Below are 14,660 nucleotides of genomic sequence, written 5' to 3'. Positions count from 1 at the left end.
GGAAGGACTATCTGGAGAGTTTTGGCATTATGAACATTCTTAAAGTGTCCAATGTTAACTTATTTATTTATTTATTTATTATCTATTTGTTTTAATGGGTATGTTTTGCTTGCATGTATGTAAGTGCACCACATGCATATAATGCCCGCAGAGACCAGAAGAGGACATCGGATCCCCTGGAACTGGAGTTCTGAACTGTTGTTAGCCACCATTTGGGTTCTGGGAACCAAACCTGGGTCTTCTGCAACAGCAGCCAATGCTCTTAACCACTGTGCCATCTCTCCCACCCCTCCTATACTGGTTTTAAATTGACAAGCATTTTCACATAAAACATGTCTAAGGACTACCTTTTTATTCTTTGAAAATGCAACATCAAGAGTTTACCCTTCCTAACAGTTTTCAGTGTGGGCAGAAGGAAGGGGCGGCATTATAGCAACATTGCTATAGGAATTCTGCAAAAGCTGGAGGGGGTGATTAACACTTCAGATAAGGATCCGGTTTTGGGAAAGCAGTAATGTATTGCTTGAAGGCAATGTTTTTCCCTTTCTAACAATGTTAATTTTTTTTTCCTCAGGAAGAGTGATTGTTGCCACAAGTAAAGGAGTTTACATCTTGGTTCCATTACCTCTGGAAAAACAAATACAGGATCTGTTAGCAAGCCGGAGAGTAGAAGAGGCTTTGGTCTTGGCCAAAGGAGCCAGGAGGAACATTCCAAAAGAAAAATTTCAGGTTGGTAATTAACTGATCACAAGAAAGCATGCCTGCAAGCCACCAGTTAGAAGACATGTGGGTTTAACCACATGCATCGGCCTCACTCTTCATGAGCCCATACACAGGGCTTTTGTGCCTATTGTCTAATTTTTCAGCATATCCACATTTTATAGGTAAGAGAGCAGGTTGCAGAGCAACCAAACAACTCAACTGAGATTGCACAGCTAACCATGGGGAAATCAGGTTTTGAACTTCTGACTTGATAGAATGGGCTTCCTTCTTCCCTGGACCTTCTGAGAAGAGCCGTGAACATGGCTCTTACAGATGTGCCACAGGTGTGTTCTAGCTGCTGACCGTGCCACATGTATCTCAGTATAGCTATGAATGTGACAACACATAAACCACAGTGTCATGTTGCAGTGTCAAAAGGTTGAGCAGCCCCGAAAAAATTTGTGTTTCTGTCTATAGGCAATGCCTTGCCCACCACATTGCTAAACGGATCCTTATGGGTTCATATTGCAGGAACCCAGCTGGTTCATTCCATTAGAAAACCTCTGTCTCCAAAGTGCTGGGGATACAGGCACACGTCACACTTGGCTAGGCAGAAACTCTTAATGCACATAAGAAACATTAACCTTAAATGTAATTGGTATGATAAAGCCAATCAATATCAATCAAGTTCCCTAAAATTCCCACTTGGTCAGATGTCACTCAGGGCACTCTACCTGAGCCTGGAAGCACAGACCTATAATCCTAGCTGCTTGGAAGGCTGAGGCAAGATGATCTCAAGTTCAAGGCTTTCCTGGATAATTTAGGGTAATAACTCTGTCTCAAAGAAAAAAGAAGCCTGGGAATATAGTTTACCGAGCATAAGTGAGTACTTAGTTTCAATCTTTAGTCTAAAAAAGAGGAAGGAGAATAACAAAATCCCGTGAGCAAACCAAAGTATGTGCGTTTTCTTTTACAGCTAAATCCATCACTAAAAGTTCGCTTTTTAAAAAAAAGATTTATTTTTTTTATTTTATGCATGTGTTATGCCTGCATATATGTAAGTGCTCCTGTGTCATGCATTGCCCATGGAGGTCAGAAGAGGGTGTTGGATTCCCTTGGAGCTAGAGTTATGAACGTTTGTTAACTGTCATGGAGGTGCAAACTGGATTCTCTGCAAGAGCAGCCAGTGCTCTTAACCTCTGAGCCGTCTCTCCAGCCTCACTAAAAGTTCTTATAAATTACTGTTAGTCAGCCAGTGACTGATTGCTATACAAGAAATTATATGTTTGGACTTAAGTTGCCTCACAGAGCAAAGGGTAATTTCTGAAAGTGAATGAAGAGAGGACATATCATTGATGGTTTGGGGATTTGAAAGAGGATATCTTTCTGTAAACATGAGGCGTTTCATCTTTGGCCCTAACTTGCCTGAGTGGCATTGATCTATTGGCATTCAGCAGGGGGCAGCAAAAGCAAAGGAAGAAAGCCACTGCCTGCTCAAGCCCCTACTACCCAGCTGGCACTTTCATTAGCTCACTTGGCTATAGAGTGCTGGGCAGGGCTGGGCAGAGTCGGGCTCTCAGCCTGCTGCTTGCTCTTGGCTTCTGCCCCCTGTGAAGAGGAGCAATGTCTGCTGCTGCTTGGGCAGTTTGGAGTACAGAGGGGCTGTACCATTGGGTCACAGTGGCTGTTGGAGGGGCACCATGGCACTATATTCTAATTCTATAACATTTTTTTTAGGGAGGTGTTCAGTGTTCTGTGCCTGCAATTTGCTTTTCTTTCCTCTACTCTTTTTGACAAGAGCAGAGGTGCACAGCCAGTGCTTGATGAAAGCATGTTCTCTTGCTCTCCAGCCTGCTGTCTCAAGATTCTGATCCTTCCCATCTGAGCCCTGCTTTCTTGTATTGCTACAAACCCAACTCTTGTTACTTGCTCAGTGTTTCCCTGGAGTTGTGCATACAGCCTCCTGTGTGGGTGTCTGTAGTCCAACTTACATCCTACTAGGTCAGTGGGGGCATCATTAAGCAGGTAAAGGCCATACCCTTAAAGTGTTTTATGGGCTGGCCCCACCCTCTTCTCTGGCTGAATCTTCTACCCCTCAGGTTGCCCTGTGAAGCCTTTACTCATAAGGTGGGACAAAGAGAGCACATACTGAGCCCTGTAATGGGTCAGGCACTCTTTGTGCCATCTGAAAACATCTGGGCTTTTATCCTTTAAAGAATTCAGTAATAACTGTTTCCACTGTCCTTGATGTGCAAATAAGGTCTGTATTAGTTTGCTTTCTGTTGCTATGACAAAGCACTGACCAAAACCAACTTGGGGAGGAAATAGCATCTTATACGTTAAGAGTCCATTATCAAGAGAAGCCAGGGCAGGAGCTCAAGCAGGAATCTGGAGGCAGGTACTGAAACAGAAACTAGGTGGAACACTGCTTACTAGCTCGCTTTCCCTGGTTTGCTCAGCTCTTTTTCTTTATAGACCAGGCCCACCTGCCCAGGGATGGTACTGTCCCCAGTGGGCTGGGCTCACCCACCTCAACTAGAATTTAAGGAAATGGCTCACAGACATGGCCACAGATCTGATCTGGAAAATTCTTCAATTGAGGTTTCCTTTTCCCAGGAGACTCTAGTTTATGTCAAGTTGATAAAAACTAACAAGCGTAGGACCCAAACACAGGACAGCTTAGGTCAGTATCAAGGCAGCCCTTGATGAAGGGCAGATTGGGTGCTGGCCCTTGTCTCCCCATTTCCAGAACATGCCATGCACAGCCATTTTCTCCAAAGTTCTGCTCTTCCCTTCTTGTTTATACCATCTGTGTTACTGGAGTGCCCTCTTCTACTTGATAAAACTGCTTCAGTGTCATCTTCAATACATCTCTTCAAGCCTTTCCTCCAGGCACAGCTAAGAACTCTTCCCTCCTTACTCTATAATGATGTTTGTAGTTTGAGTATTTCTAGTTAAGCCCCAGATCTTAAGTTTAGAATGCTTTTGAGCATCAATGAGACACCACAAGTGGAAAATTCCACATCTGAGCTCAGTGAAGGGCTGCATCACAGTGCAGGCAGGCACATTAAAAAATGTCTAAACTTACCATTAGGCTATGTGTGTAAGGTGTGGTAGAAACAAATAAATTTTACATTTCAGATTGGATCACATTCCCATAATATCTCCATATGCATGTGCAAATATACTAAGATTCATAATCTGAATCACTTCTAGCTCCAAGCATCCTGGGTAAGTGTGACCCTGCTGCACTGGCATTTGATATTTGGCTCATCATTATTTATCAGCTTGCTCCTTAACTGGTCCCTAGATAGACTCTTCCCTGTGCGTTCAAAGGAGTGAACAAATGGGCAGTCAGCTCTGAGCTGGTCTTCCAACAGAGCCATGACATGCAGAGACTGCTCGAAGAGACAAGAACGAGAGTTCCTTCATATAAGTGAAATCATATAATATTTGCCTTTTTTTTTTTTTTTTGGTGGCCTCACCAAAGATCCGCCTACCTCTGCCTCCTGAGTGCTGAATTAAAGGAGTGCACCACCACACCCAGCAGTATTTGCCTTTTTTTTTTTAACTTAAAAAAAATTATTGAGAATTTTTAAATTCTCACATGTCTAAAGACGTGTGTGTGGCGTTACAGGCCATTGATGGGGTGGGGGGTAGGAAATGAACTCGAGTCCTCTGCAAGAACAGCAAGCACCCTTAACTGCTGAGCCATGTCTGCAGTCTGCAGTATTTGTCTCTTATGTGACTGGTTTATTTCACTCAGCATAGCGTCCTCAAGGTTCAGTGCTATGTGCCAGCATTCCATACCTTCTTAAGACGAAATAACAGCTCCATTAGTTGGAGAAGTTTTCTTTCCCTTCCCACTTCCCTTTCCTCTTATCTTCCCTCCCCCTCCCTTCCTTTCATAGTTCACTAGGCAGTAAACATTAAGGAGAGCCATAATACAAGCTATACTTTGAATTTAGTGCTCCAAAGAAATGGTCTCTGCAGAAGTTTTTGTGTAGTATTTAAATGATACAGCTTTTAATATAAACAAACTTAGAAACCTTATATTAGAAGCTCCTATTTCAAAAATTTCCAGTTTCTCAAATTACAAAAATTAGAAATCTCAATTTGGGTTTCTGTCATAGTTATAATTAATGAGTTTTGATGTCTATTTCAACGTGCAGCGTTGTCAGCCTGGCCTACCTGTTGGGCCCTGGCTGTGTATAGAGAAGTTGTTGAGTTAGCTCTGTGTTGATAGATAACAGACTCCCCTGTGCTCTACCCCATGCACTCACCCACTCTCTCCTTTTCCCATATACCCACCTGGCTCCAGGTTTTGCTGCTGAGGGTCATCTGAGTAGAGAGTAGGAGCTGTCAGACTTGGTGGGCCACCCGGACTCCTGGCAGAACCAAGAACTGACAGGGCTTGGTAAAGTTTCTAGCCAAGCCCCGGGCTACTGTTTACATCATCCTTACTTTCTGCATTCTGGGTGCTTATCTCCAGGATGAAGGAATCTCTGCATGCCTCCTCCAAATCTACAGAGCATCATTCCCAGACTAGAACATGGAAAATAGCTCCTTGTCATAGTCTGTTTTGTGTTACTAGAACAAAGTTTCTAAAACCTCGTAATTTATAAACAATGAAGATCTATTTAGATCGTTTTTCTGGAGCCTGGGGCATCCGAGAGCATGGCACGGTCATGTTCCTAGCACCGTCACATAGTAAGAGGAAGTGTACTGGCTCTAGTCTCATCTCCTGTTACTAGAAGGCCACTGGTACCATCCTGGGGGCCTGCCTTCATGACCTCATCTAATCCTAACTGCCTCCCAACAACCCAGCCTGTTAACATATGATTTGGGGGTTAGGGTTCACATTTTAACGTCCTTATTCATGAAGCTATGAAATCTTGGCAGCAGTAGTTCTGATTTCCTTCAGACAGGATATTTGAGTCCTGTAGCCACAAAGAGTACATTGCTATGACTGATTTCATTGGCAAGCCTGGGTAAGGCTGAGAATCCCACACCTGATGAGTCCTTTTTATACACATCACTACAAGAATGGCCCATATTATTTCTACTTTCAGAAATGGAACTGGCATTGCTGGGCAACAGAACTTTGACCTGCAGCTTTCTGCCTGTTGTTAAAATTAGTCTAGCTATAGCCATGCGTGGTGGCACATATGTTTAACCCAGCACTCGGGAGGCAGAGGCAGGTGGATCTCTGTGAGTTTGAGGCTAGCCTGGTTTACATAGTGAGTTAACTGGGGCTACAGGGAGACCCTGTCTTAAAAACACACACACACACACACACAAAAAAAAAACAAAATTAGTCTAATTGTTAGGTCAAAAATGATTGCTTTCAGAGAAGAAAAATAAAGGTACATGAACAGTATAAGCAGTGTGTTAATTCTGACGTCTCTAAAAGAAATCCTACTGAGGATAGAGGAGGAACTGTTGCTATGCTCTTGAGCTCCTTGGAACAGCCATGAGCTAGGGGCATAGCTCAGTGGTAGAACACTCGTCTAGCCTGCATGAGGCCCACAGTTTGTGAAAACACACATACCCCTGAAAACCCTTTTAACGCTGTTTTGAGAGAACAAGATGGTTCTTTAAAAAATAAAATAAAAAGAATAACGTTGAAGAGATCTGGTTTTAGATCATGGCTCAACCATTTATTACTATAGTTTCTGAAAACTTATCTCTAAGCAGAATTCTCTTGTCTTTAAAATGGGAACAGTGAGTCACAGTGAAAACAAAGTTCCATGGAAATGCACCAGGTAGTCTTTCAGATCAATAAGCCCTGAGTAAATCGGGGAGGTAAGAAGCGGGTGGTGTGGGGTGCTAAGGTATGTAACAGGCGTACCTGCGTTCAGGGACTTCATGGTACATGAAATAGACTAGATTAGGAAGAGGAATTAATGTCAGGGAGCAATTAAAACTGTGTTTAGTCCGAGGTAAAGAATGCCAGGATGATGGTGATAGGAATGATGTGAGTGAGGACAAGCAGCGATATGTGTGCAGAAGCCATTGTAGACAAACCTCGGCAGAGCTCAGAAATGGTAATGAGAGAAAGGAGATGGGACCGACTCCACCAAACAAGTTCCTGAAGTGAGTGTTACTACTGTTGGGTATTCAAGAATGGAGGGGTCCTGCAGGTGATTTAAGTTGGGCTGTGGTATGTCAAGCTCAGGTGAGCTGGCGACTTTCATGCAGAAACTTTGGATTGTGTTAATATGAGCTGGGTGTCACCGGGAGAGAATACACACAGTACCTCCTCAGCTTTGGCCAAGAAGGCCCATGTGCCTATGTAGTTTTTAAGTTGGAACAGTCTTAACAGTCTTGTGTCTAAGGTATGCTCTGAGAAATACTCCTTCAAAATCACTTTGAGAAAAACAGGGGGACATGCAGTAGAAGCCAGAACCCCCCAAATTGTTGATCTCCACCTGAGCAGCCAGAGGCAGAAGAATCACAGAAGCCTGGCGGGTTGAGGAGAGCATTGGGGTAACCAATGCTTATTTAGAGTGTGCAGGAGGATGTGCGAGGACTCTGTGGAAATACTATGCTGTCTTATATAAGGGACTTGAGCATCATTGGATGTTGGTATCTGTGGGTCCTGGAACTAATCCCTTCATACTGTAGTACCAAGGGATGACTACAGGTAGTCATGTATATCTTACTTTTTATTTAACTAATCATTTCAAAGCTCTGTTTAATAAGTTTAATTGGGTTGTGGATGAGAAACAAAGCCACCCCTTTTGGTGATGATTTTGAGATATCCTTAAGAGATGAATCCAATTTCGTTGCAGGTAATGTACAGGAGGATTCTGCAGCAGGCGGGCTTTATACAGTTTGCACAACTTCAGTTCCTGGAAGCCAAAGAGCTCTTCAGGTAATTTGACATATTGGTAGCAAGACTGCCACTCAGCATCCCACATTCCAGGAACCTCTGTCTTCTGTATGATTTCAAAGGGGAAATGTTCCCGGCCAGATGGAGATGCATGTAGGAATGGTGGGAGTCTTCATGGTACCTCATGCCTCCCAAAGTGGTTCCTGGGCTCCGCCATCACCCTTGGTATGCCTACTGCCCCACATCCTGAGGTAGCAGGTAGGGAGAGAGTCTGTGAAGGTGATGGGACTGCTGAGCCAGGACAGTAGGGTTCTGAGTTTGTTAAAGTGAGGATTCTGTGAAACATGTGTTCTTACTACCTTCTTTCCAGAGATTTCACTAAAAGCTGAATTCAGAGAAAGCAAGGGCTTCTGGAGAGACCTATAAAAACTTTTCATGATCGTGGACTTTTTTTTTTTTTTTTTTTTTTTTTTTTTTTTTTTTGAGACAGGGTTTCCCTGTAGCCCCAGCTGTACTATGTAGACCAGGCTGGCCTCGAACTCACAGAGATGCACCAGCCTCTGCCTCCCGACTGCTGAGATTAAAGGCATGACCACCAACGTCCTGTGCATGTAGAGCTCCCCCGAGGGCTCTCATGTGCGTTCGTTCTCTCCTGTCCTCTCTCCTCTTGCCCACTTGCTCTCATGCTGTCTCACTTTCAGTTTTCCTCACTGTGTCTGTGGGAAGCACACCTTTGCCACCACCCCTGATCATCTGTCTGCCTTTGGCACTCACCAGTGTGCTCTATGAGACAGTGGTTACTCACAGACTTCCTCAGAGTCCCTGAGGGAAATGAAGCCTCACCTGCTATGATAATAATCTTTAATATCCTACTAGAGCACTGCCTTCAGCATAGGCTTTCAGAATGCCTCACTGAAGCATATTCTGAGTTAGAGCTTCTAGCAAACAGTATATGTGGGAAGCTCCATACAGAACCTGTGTATCTCAGGGAACTTGACAGGACCCTCTCTGATGGGCCATGCTCCTCCCTTCCTCCAGGATGACTGCATAATACCCAGGCAGGTGCTGACGTGCCCAGCAACTCTGATCTCTTCTTTGGTCACAAAATGGGATATAGAGAACAGGTTTGTGAGGAAAGGACTCATTCCTTGAGTAATGATGCCCAACATCACTTTCACTAATGCCAGTCCAGTTGTTGTTACTATCTGTTCCTGGAAAGAAAGACTGGTGGTTTTCAGTGTAAATGGATTCCTTGCTCCTGTTCACTTCAGCTTGTGTTTTGCCCTGCCAGTATCAAAGACCTTGACATTCACATCATGGGTGCATCCCAGGACATCTTCTCATGGGTCAGTCTGAGACACCAGGTGAATAGCCATGGGTGTATAAGCTTAGAAAAGTCCCTGCTTTGATAAGAGGATAGAACTGAGTCTGTCTGTCATTAGAACAAGTTTCTATACCTCCATTTATTATTAGTCTCTCAGTAGCTTAACTTTAGGCTAGTGGTTGCTCATCTGCTCAAGTGTGTGACTGAGGGAATTAATGTTTGAAAAAGAGGCTCCCCAGACAGGTGATTCCCCCTTGCCCTTCCTGTGCCCATGGCATGCGTTGCTATATAGTGTGATTTTTGTTCCTCTCTTTATACTGGGACTTATTCTCAGACTCCACCCCAGAATTGTGCCAAAGGTCACACTGCCAGCCCATCACATTTGGTGCCTATGAGAAAACCCACATATTGTTCATGTGTGTGATGATTTTTTTGTCGGGAGATTTCTCAGCCTGCCTTTATAAGTGGTGATCGGGCTCTTCTTTCATTCAACAAACTTGGTCTTTGCATTAGAATGAGTGATACAAGGGCAAGACAGGGCCTGTGCTTCTTTGGGCCATACAGCTTGAAGAAAGGACCCTCCCATCTCACACTGTGTATGCTGTGCTGCCGAGGGAACATTGCATGGGCTCATGTTAGCCAGTGGAGGAATCTTCCTTCACCAGATTCACCCTGGATCTTAAGCAGTAATCGGGTTTTCTATATCAGGAATTCTAATGTAGGCCTAGGTATCTCGACTGTCACACTCTTGATTTTTAGGTCTCCTGGTTCTTTATTGTGAATATGTTAGGTGTAGGGGTTGTCTGGTTCATTTTGAGTGTTCAGACCAGAATTCTACCAAGTAGATGTTAATGGTAGCACCGTCCAGGCCATGACAGAACTATCATCAGATATGCCAGTGGTCCCTGGGAAGGAGCTCTACTTCCTGATGATAGTCACTGCTCTATCCACAGCACAGGCTACGCCCCCTAACACTGATACTGGTTGGGTCACTGAGTATAGTTGATGTGCTTGGTGTGGGAGAGATGGTTGGAGCCAAGATAGAAAACTAGTTTGGGACTGATGTAGGAATGCCTGAATGTCATACTGAGACACTGGAGTTTATCACCAGGTATTACAAGCCATGAGCAGTAAGGAAAGAGTAAAAAGAGTGGAGTGGAGGGAAGGAAGGTGAGAGGCAGAGCCAAGGAAGTGGAGGGTAGGTGGTACGGTGTGACTGAAGGCAGGTGCACGGAATATTGCAGGTGGTGGCCCTGTGTTCCTTTACCTTCACTAGGGTTGTGATGGTCCCCTGCTTCTGTTCCCTTGAAAGCTCTCCTACTAGTGGGCCTGAGATTGGCCAGGGTGGAGCTTTTAGTTCCACGATGCCTCTAGTAATTGTTGTGATTGCAGACTGGACCAGAAGGATGGAAGGAAGGAGACACAAAAAGCGCCAGCAATGTACTAAAGAGGAAACATCACTAAACATGGCTTCCTGGGTCTTATACGGTTAGGATGCAATGCTAACCAGCTCAAAATTGTATCCTCACATTCTGCTTTGAAATTCTGTCAAGAACCACAGCAGGAATGGCCCTGTGAACATTTGTGCCCTGTGTTATCAGAGTCCCCCCTTCTTTGAGGACTACTAAACAGTCTGTTTGGAATTTAGTGTCAGGAAGATGCTGGTTTCTATAGAGCCATGACCTTGTCTTGGCTTAGATTGATGCCGTGTTATCTTTGTCATGGCTGTCTCTGGTCTGAAGAAACCCAGAGCTCAGTGGGTCTTCTTCACAGCACAGGTGTGTTGACATTGCACTCCCCACTCTTCTGTCCATGTCTCTTACCCTTGTCTCCCATTCATTTTGGAATCATGCTTGGTAGTGTTTCATCGCACTAGCAATTGCACTAGGATGACCACTTGGACGTGCTCACCTTGCTCACCCCCATTAACATATATGTACAGGCACTCCCTCCAGTGTTGTTTTTTGCGCCTATGTGTACTCTCTCTCTCTTTTTGCTTCATTTAGTTTGACACTGTAATTGCAGAAGCAGCCAGCTGGACGTCCGGGAGCTGATCTCTCTCTACCCCTTCCTGTTGCCCACCTCCTCTTCATTCACCCGGTCTCACCCTCCTCTTCACGAGTACGCAGACTTGAACCAGCTGACCCAAGGTGACCAGGAGAAGATGGCCAAGTGCAAGCGCTTCCTCATGAGCTACCTGAATGAAGTCCGCAGCACGGAGGTAGCGAATGGCTACAAGGAAGACATTGACACCGCCCTGCTCAAGCTGTATGCGGAGGCCGACCATGACAGCCTGTTAGACCTCCTGGTCACCGAGAACTTCTGCCTGCTGACGGACAGCGCTGCCTGGCTGGAGAAGTACAAAAAGTGAGTGGTCTCTTCCCCACGTGGCGGGCCTTCCTGCCCAGTTCTTTTTGCACTTTGTGAGGCCTCCAGAGGCTGAGGGGTCCTGTGAAACTGACTCTCAAGGGTCCAGGCACCAAGAAGTCATGGTGACCGTAGAGTCCAAGCACTCCTCAGATGACCTTGTTTTCCTTCTTGTCTATGGGATCTTGGAGGAATTCTCTCTTGGACTCCTTCTTCAGTGTTGCAGAGTATGATTTGGAACTCACCATTGACTTTGTTAGGAAATGCAGCCATTTTAAAATTTCCTGTTGTTAGCCTATGAGTCACCCCTGGGAGATACCACATAATTGGTAGTCAAATAGTGTGCTTCAGTCACTGATGACCAAATTGATTAGCTAAGCATCTAGAGAAATAACTGAGAAGGAAACTTAGCTGATGAACCCCAGTGGGGGCAGAAACAGGGACGTTTCGGTGTGGGTCCCTCCTGCGGGAGGCCGTGGTGCAGACGTATGACATCTTTGTCTCTTCCAGGTATTTTGCACTTGGACTGCTCTATCATTACAATAACCAAGATGCTGCTGCGGTTCAGGTGAGTGCAAAAGGACCCGGTGGGTAAAAGCTTTTGCTGTACAAGCCTGATGCTCTGCGTTTGACCCTCAGAATCCATGCTGAAGGAGAGAACCAACTCCCAGAAGTTGTCCTCAGACTTGTTCTCTCAAGCACGCGCACACGTGCACACACACAAATAGTAAAAAAAAATTAAAGTCATTTTAGTATATTTTAAAGGCAATAATAACATTTAATTTAGTGTTGCTTTTAAAAAAAGAATTACCAATTGCTAGAAATCACTCTTCTCTGATCTATAATCTTTTCCAACACAGAACAAAACCAATATTGTTTTAAAAAATGAATTATTTGGGAAATGCTGGTGGAGTGTATTCTTTAAGTATCTGTATTTGATCTTAACCAAAAGGCTAAGAAGTAATGTTTTTAAATCTCTTTAAAAAACATTATCAAGATTGAGTTTGTAGAAATTGAAGAAATTAAAAAGAAGACTGATTTCTTTTTAAAAATTAAGTACCGGGGGCTAGAGAGATGCCTCAGCAGTTAAGAACACTGACTGTTCTTGCAGAAGACCTGGGTTCAAATCCCAGCATCCACATGGCAATTAACAACTGTCTGTAACTCCAGTTCGAGGGGATCTGACAGACTCTTCTGACCTCCGCAGGCACTGCACGACATCGGTGCACTTACCTACATGCAGGCATAACACTCATACACATAAAATAAAAATAATAAATAAAATATTTTTTAATTCTTTCAAAAAAATTAATTACCACATAGTAAGTGTACATTTCTGGGATTCATTGTAGAACAGTGATCAAGGTAATTAGCATTTCCATCCCTTAAATATTACCTGTGTTTTACTGTTTTTAAATAGGTAATAAATTGTTGTAAATTTTATTCACTCTAATGAGCCATAGACAGTAGGAACTGTTTCTCTAACTCCATTTTTAGTAACCCACAGCTAACTTCCTGCTCTCTTCCTGTGCCCCTGCCCCTCCTCCCTGCTAATAGCCAGGTTTTCTCCACTTTTATGAAATCAGCTTGAAAATATGATTTCTTGTTGAACCAGCAGGGATATGACATCACTGCCTAGAAAGCAGTTGTATTTATAATCCCCACAGTTAATGAAGCAGCCATTGCCAGTGAGCTGGGTGAATTGCTGTCCCCATAACATCAATACAAACCTGAAGCCAATCACGTTCATGGCCTTCTCAGTGGTGGAACTGGGATTCGGAGACCAGCAAGGGTGCTGCGCCTGAGCTGAATGGCATTGTTTCATTACTTATTGTCTTGAATCTTGAGAAACCTCTCCTCATGCCCTCAGGAGACTTGCTTCCAACTGCTCTCCTCCCCCTTGGATGGCATCGGCTGCTAGTTCCTTCCTGAACCTTTTGTGTTCTCTTGTGTGAAATGCCAGAACGTGAGCCATATTAACCAAAATAAGATCAACCAATGGACTCATATGTTTAGTCTTTGGTTATTTCGCTAAGCCATCATAGTAGCATAACCACAGAACAAAGTAAGAAACGGGCTCCCCATCAGCATGTACCCCCAAGGCCAAGAGTACACTTGGGTTTCACAGATAAAAATGTCTATTTTTTAAAACATAGTGATGTCCTTAGAATTACTGCTTGTGTGTTGTGATGACCTAAGTACAGCTATATAGAGAGGTCTGCAAACTTGGGATAATATAGAGTAAATATGATATATGGCAAAAATTCCATGAAAATCTTTTCAGTGTATGTATGGTTCAGTTATTTATTTTGCTTGGGAAATTCGGTATTGAAAAACTAGTACAGGCTGAGCATCCTAATCAGTTTTAATTTCGCGGGGGGCGGGGGAACCACCACTATTTTGGATTATAGATCATTTTAGAATTTATAATATTTGCATGTATAAAATGAGATGTCCTGGACATAAGATTCAAGACTAAACTAAATTCCACTATGTTTCATGTATACCTTACACAAAAAGTGTGAAAATAATTAATATGCTAAAAAGGTTTGTACATGAAGCAAAGTTGCATGGTATGGAATTTCCCTCTTTCTGTATATCAAGATGCAAAACATTGTGTTTTGGTACATTTTGGATTTTTAAATTTATTTTTCAAAAAATTAAAATTGTTGGAAGAATTTACTACTTTCCATGCTAAAGGTAGAATATCTCTTGTTCAAAATGCTTGGGACCAAGAGTGTTGTGGATTTCAGAGTTTTTCAGATTTTGAAATAATGCATGGATAAGTAGAGCCACTCCAGTCCAAAAACCTGACATTCAAAATGCTTTGTCAATTTGCTGAAGCATGCTCAGAGTTCAGAGTTTTGTATTAGGGGTGCTCAGCCTGTGTTTTTGAAAGTCAAGGGAGACCAAGTAAGAACACATAGGTTTTCTAAGCTAATTCTATAAGATATGTAACTTTCTGGTTTTCTTAGCTTTGCTTTTGATTCCTTTTCAGTTGTGGGTGAACATTGTGAATGGGGACATCCAGGACTCCACACGCTCAGACCTGTATGAATACATCATTGACTTTCTTACCTACTGCTTAGACCAAGAGTTGGTGTGGACCTATGCTGACTGGGCGTTGCAGAAAAGTGAGGAGGTCTGTGCGTCATAAATGCATGCTCCTTTGGAACAGCCGGTAAAACAGACCAAAAGCCCCTTTAACTTAGGTGGGAGGAAAAGCGACATTTCAATACTGCTGTTTTCTTTGTGCTGTTTTTAATGCCTTCCTTTGAGCCATGTGGATTCCAGCAGTTTCTGCTTCTGTGGCCCCTGCAAAACCCTCTCTCTGTCGAGGCCACTCATAGAAATGCAAGCAGCCCAGCCAGCTCATGCCCCTGGTGTCCTAAAAACATTCTTTTGTAGTTCCTTTCCTGCTAGTGAAGTCAG

The 14,660-nt window shown here is 43.6% G+C and overlaps 1 protein-coding gene across 3 annotated transcripts in view; it reads left to right on the top strand.

The window, feature by feature from the left end:
* Tgfbrap1 (transforming growth factor beta receptor associated protein 1) overlaps positions 1 to 14,660 on the top strand; it is a 55,954-nt gene that overhangs the window by 32,147 nt on the left and 9,147 nt on the right. For all 3 annotated transcript variants that reach the window (XM_029567021.1, XM_029567020.1, XM_029567022.1), the window contains exons 4-8: positions 575 to 729; positions 7,497 to 7,579; positions 10,887 to 11,228; positions 11,739 to 11,796; positions 14,227 to 14,370. In XM_029567021.1, the coding sequence (XP_029422881.1) occupies positions 575 to 729; positions 7,497 to 7,579; positions 10,887 to 11,228; positions 11,739 to 11,796; positions 14,227 to 14,370 (782 nt within the window). The remainder of the gene's footprint in view (positions 1 to 574; positions 730 to 7,496; positions 7,580 to 10,886; positions 11,229 to 11,738; positions 11,797 to 14,226; positions 14,371 to 14,660) is intronic.

Source organism: Nannospalax galili, unplaced genomic scaffold (genome assembly GCF_000622305.1).
Source record: "Nannospalax galili isolate Female #2095 unplaced genomic scaffold, S.galili_v1.0 scaffold299, whole genome shotgun sequence".
NCBI classification, from domain to species: Eukaryota; Metazoa; Chordata; class Mammalia; order Rodentia; family Spalacidae; genus Nannospalax; species Nannospalax galili.
Note: the sequence above shows the minus strand (reverse complement) of the source record. Positions and strands in the feature narration are given on the sequence as shown.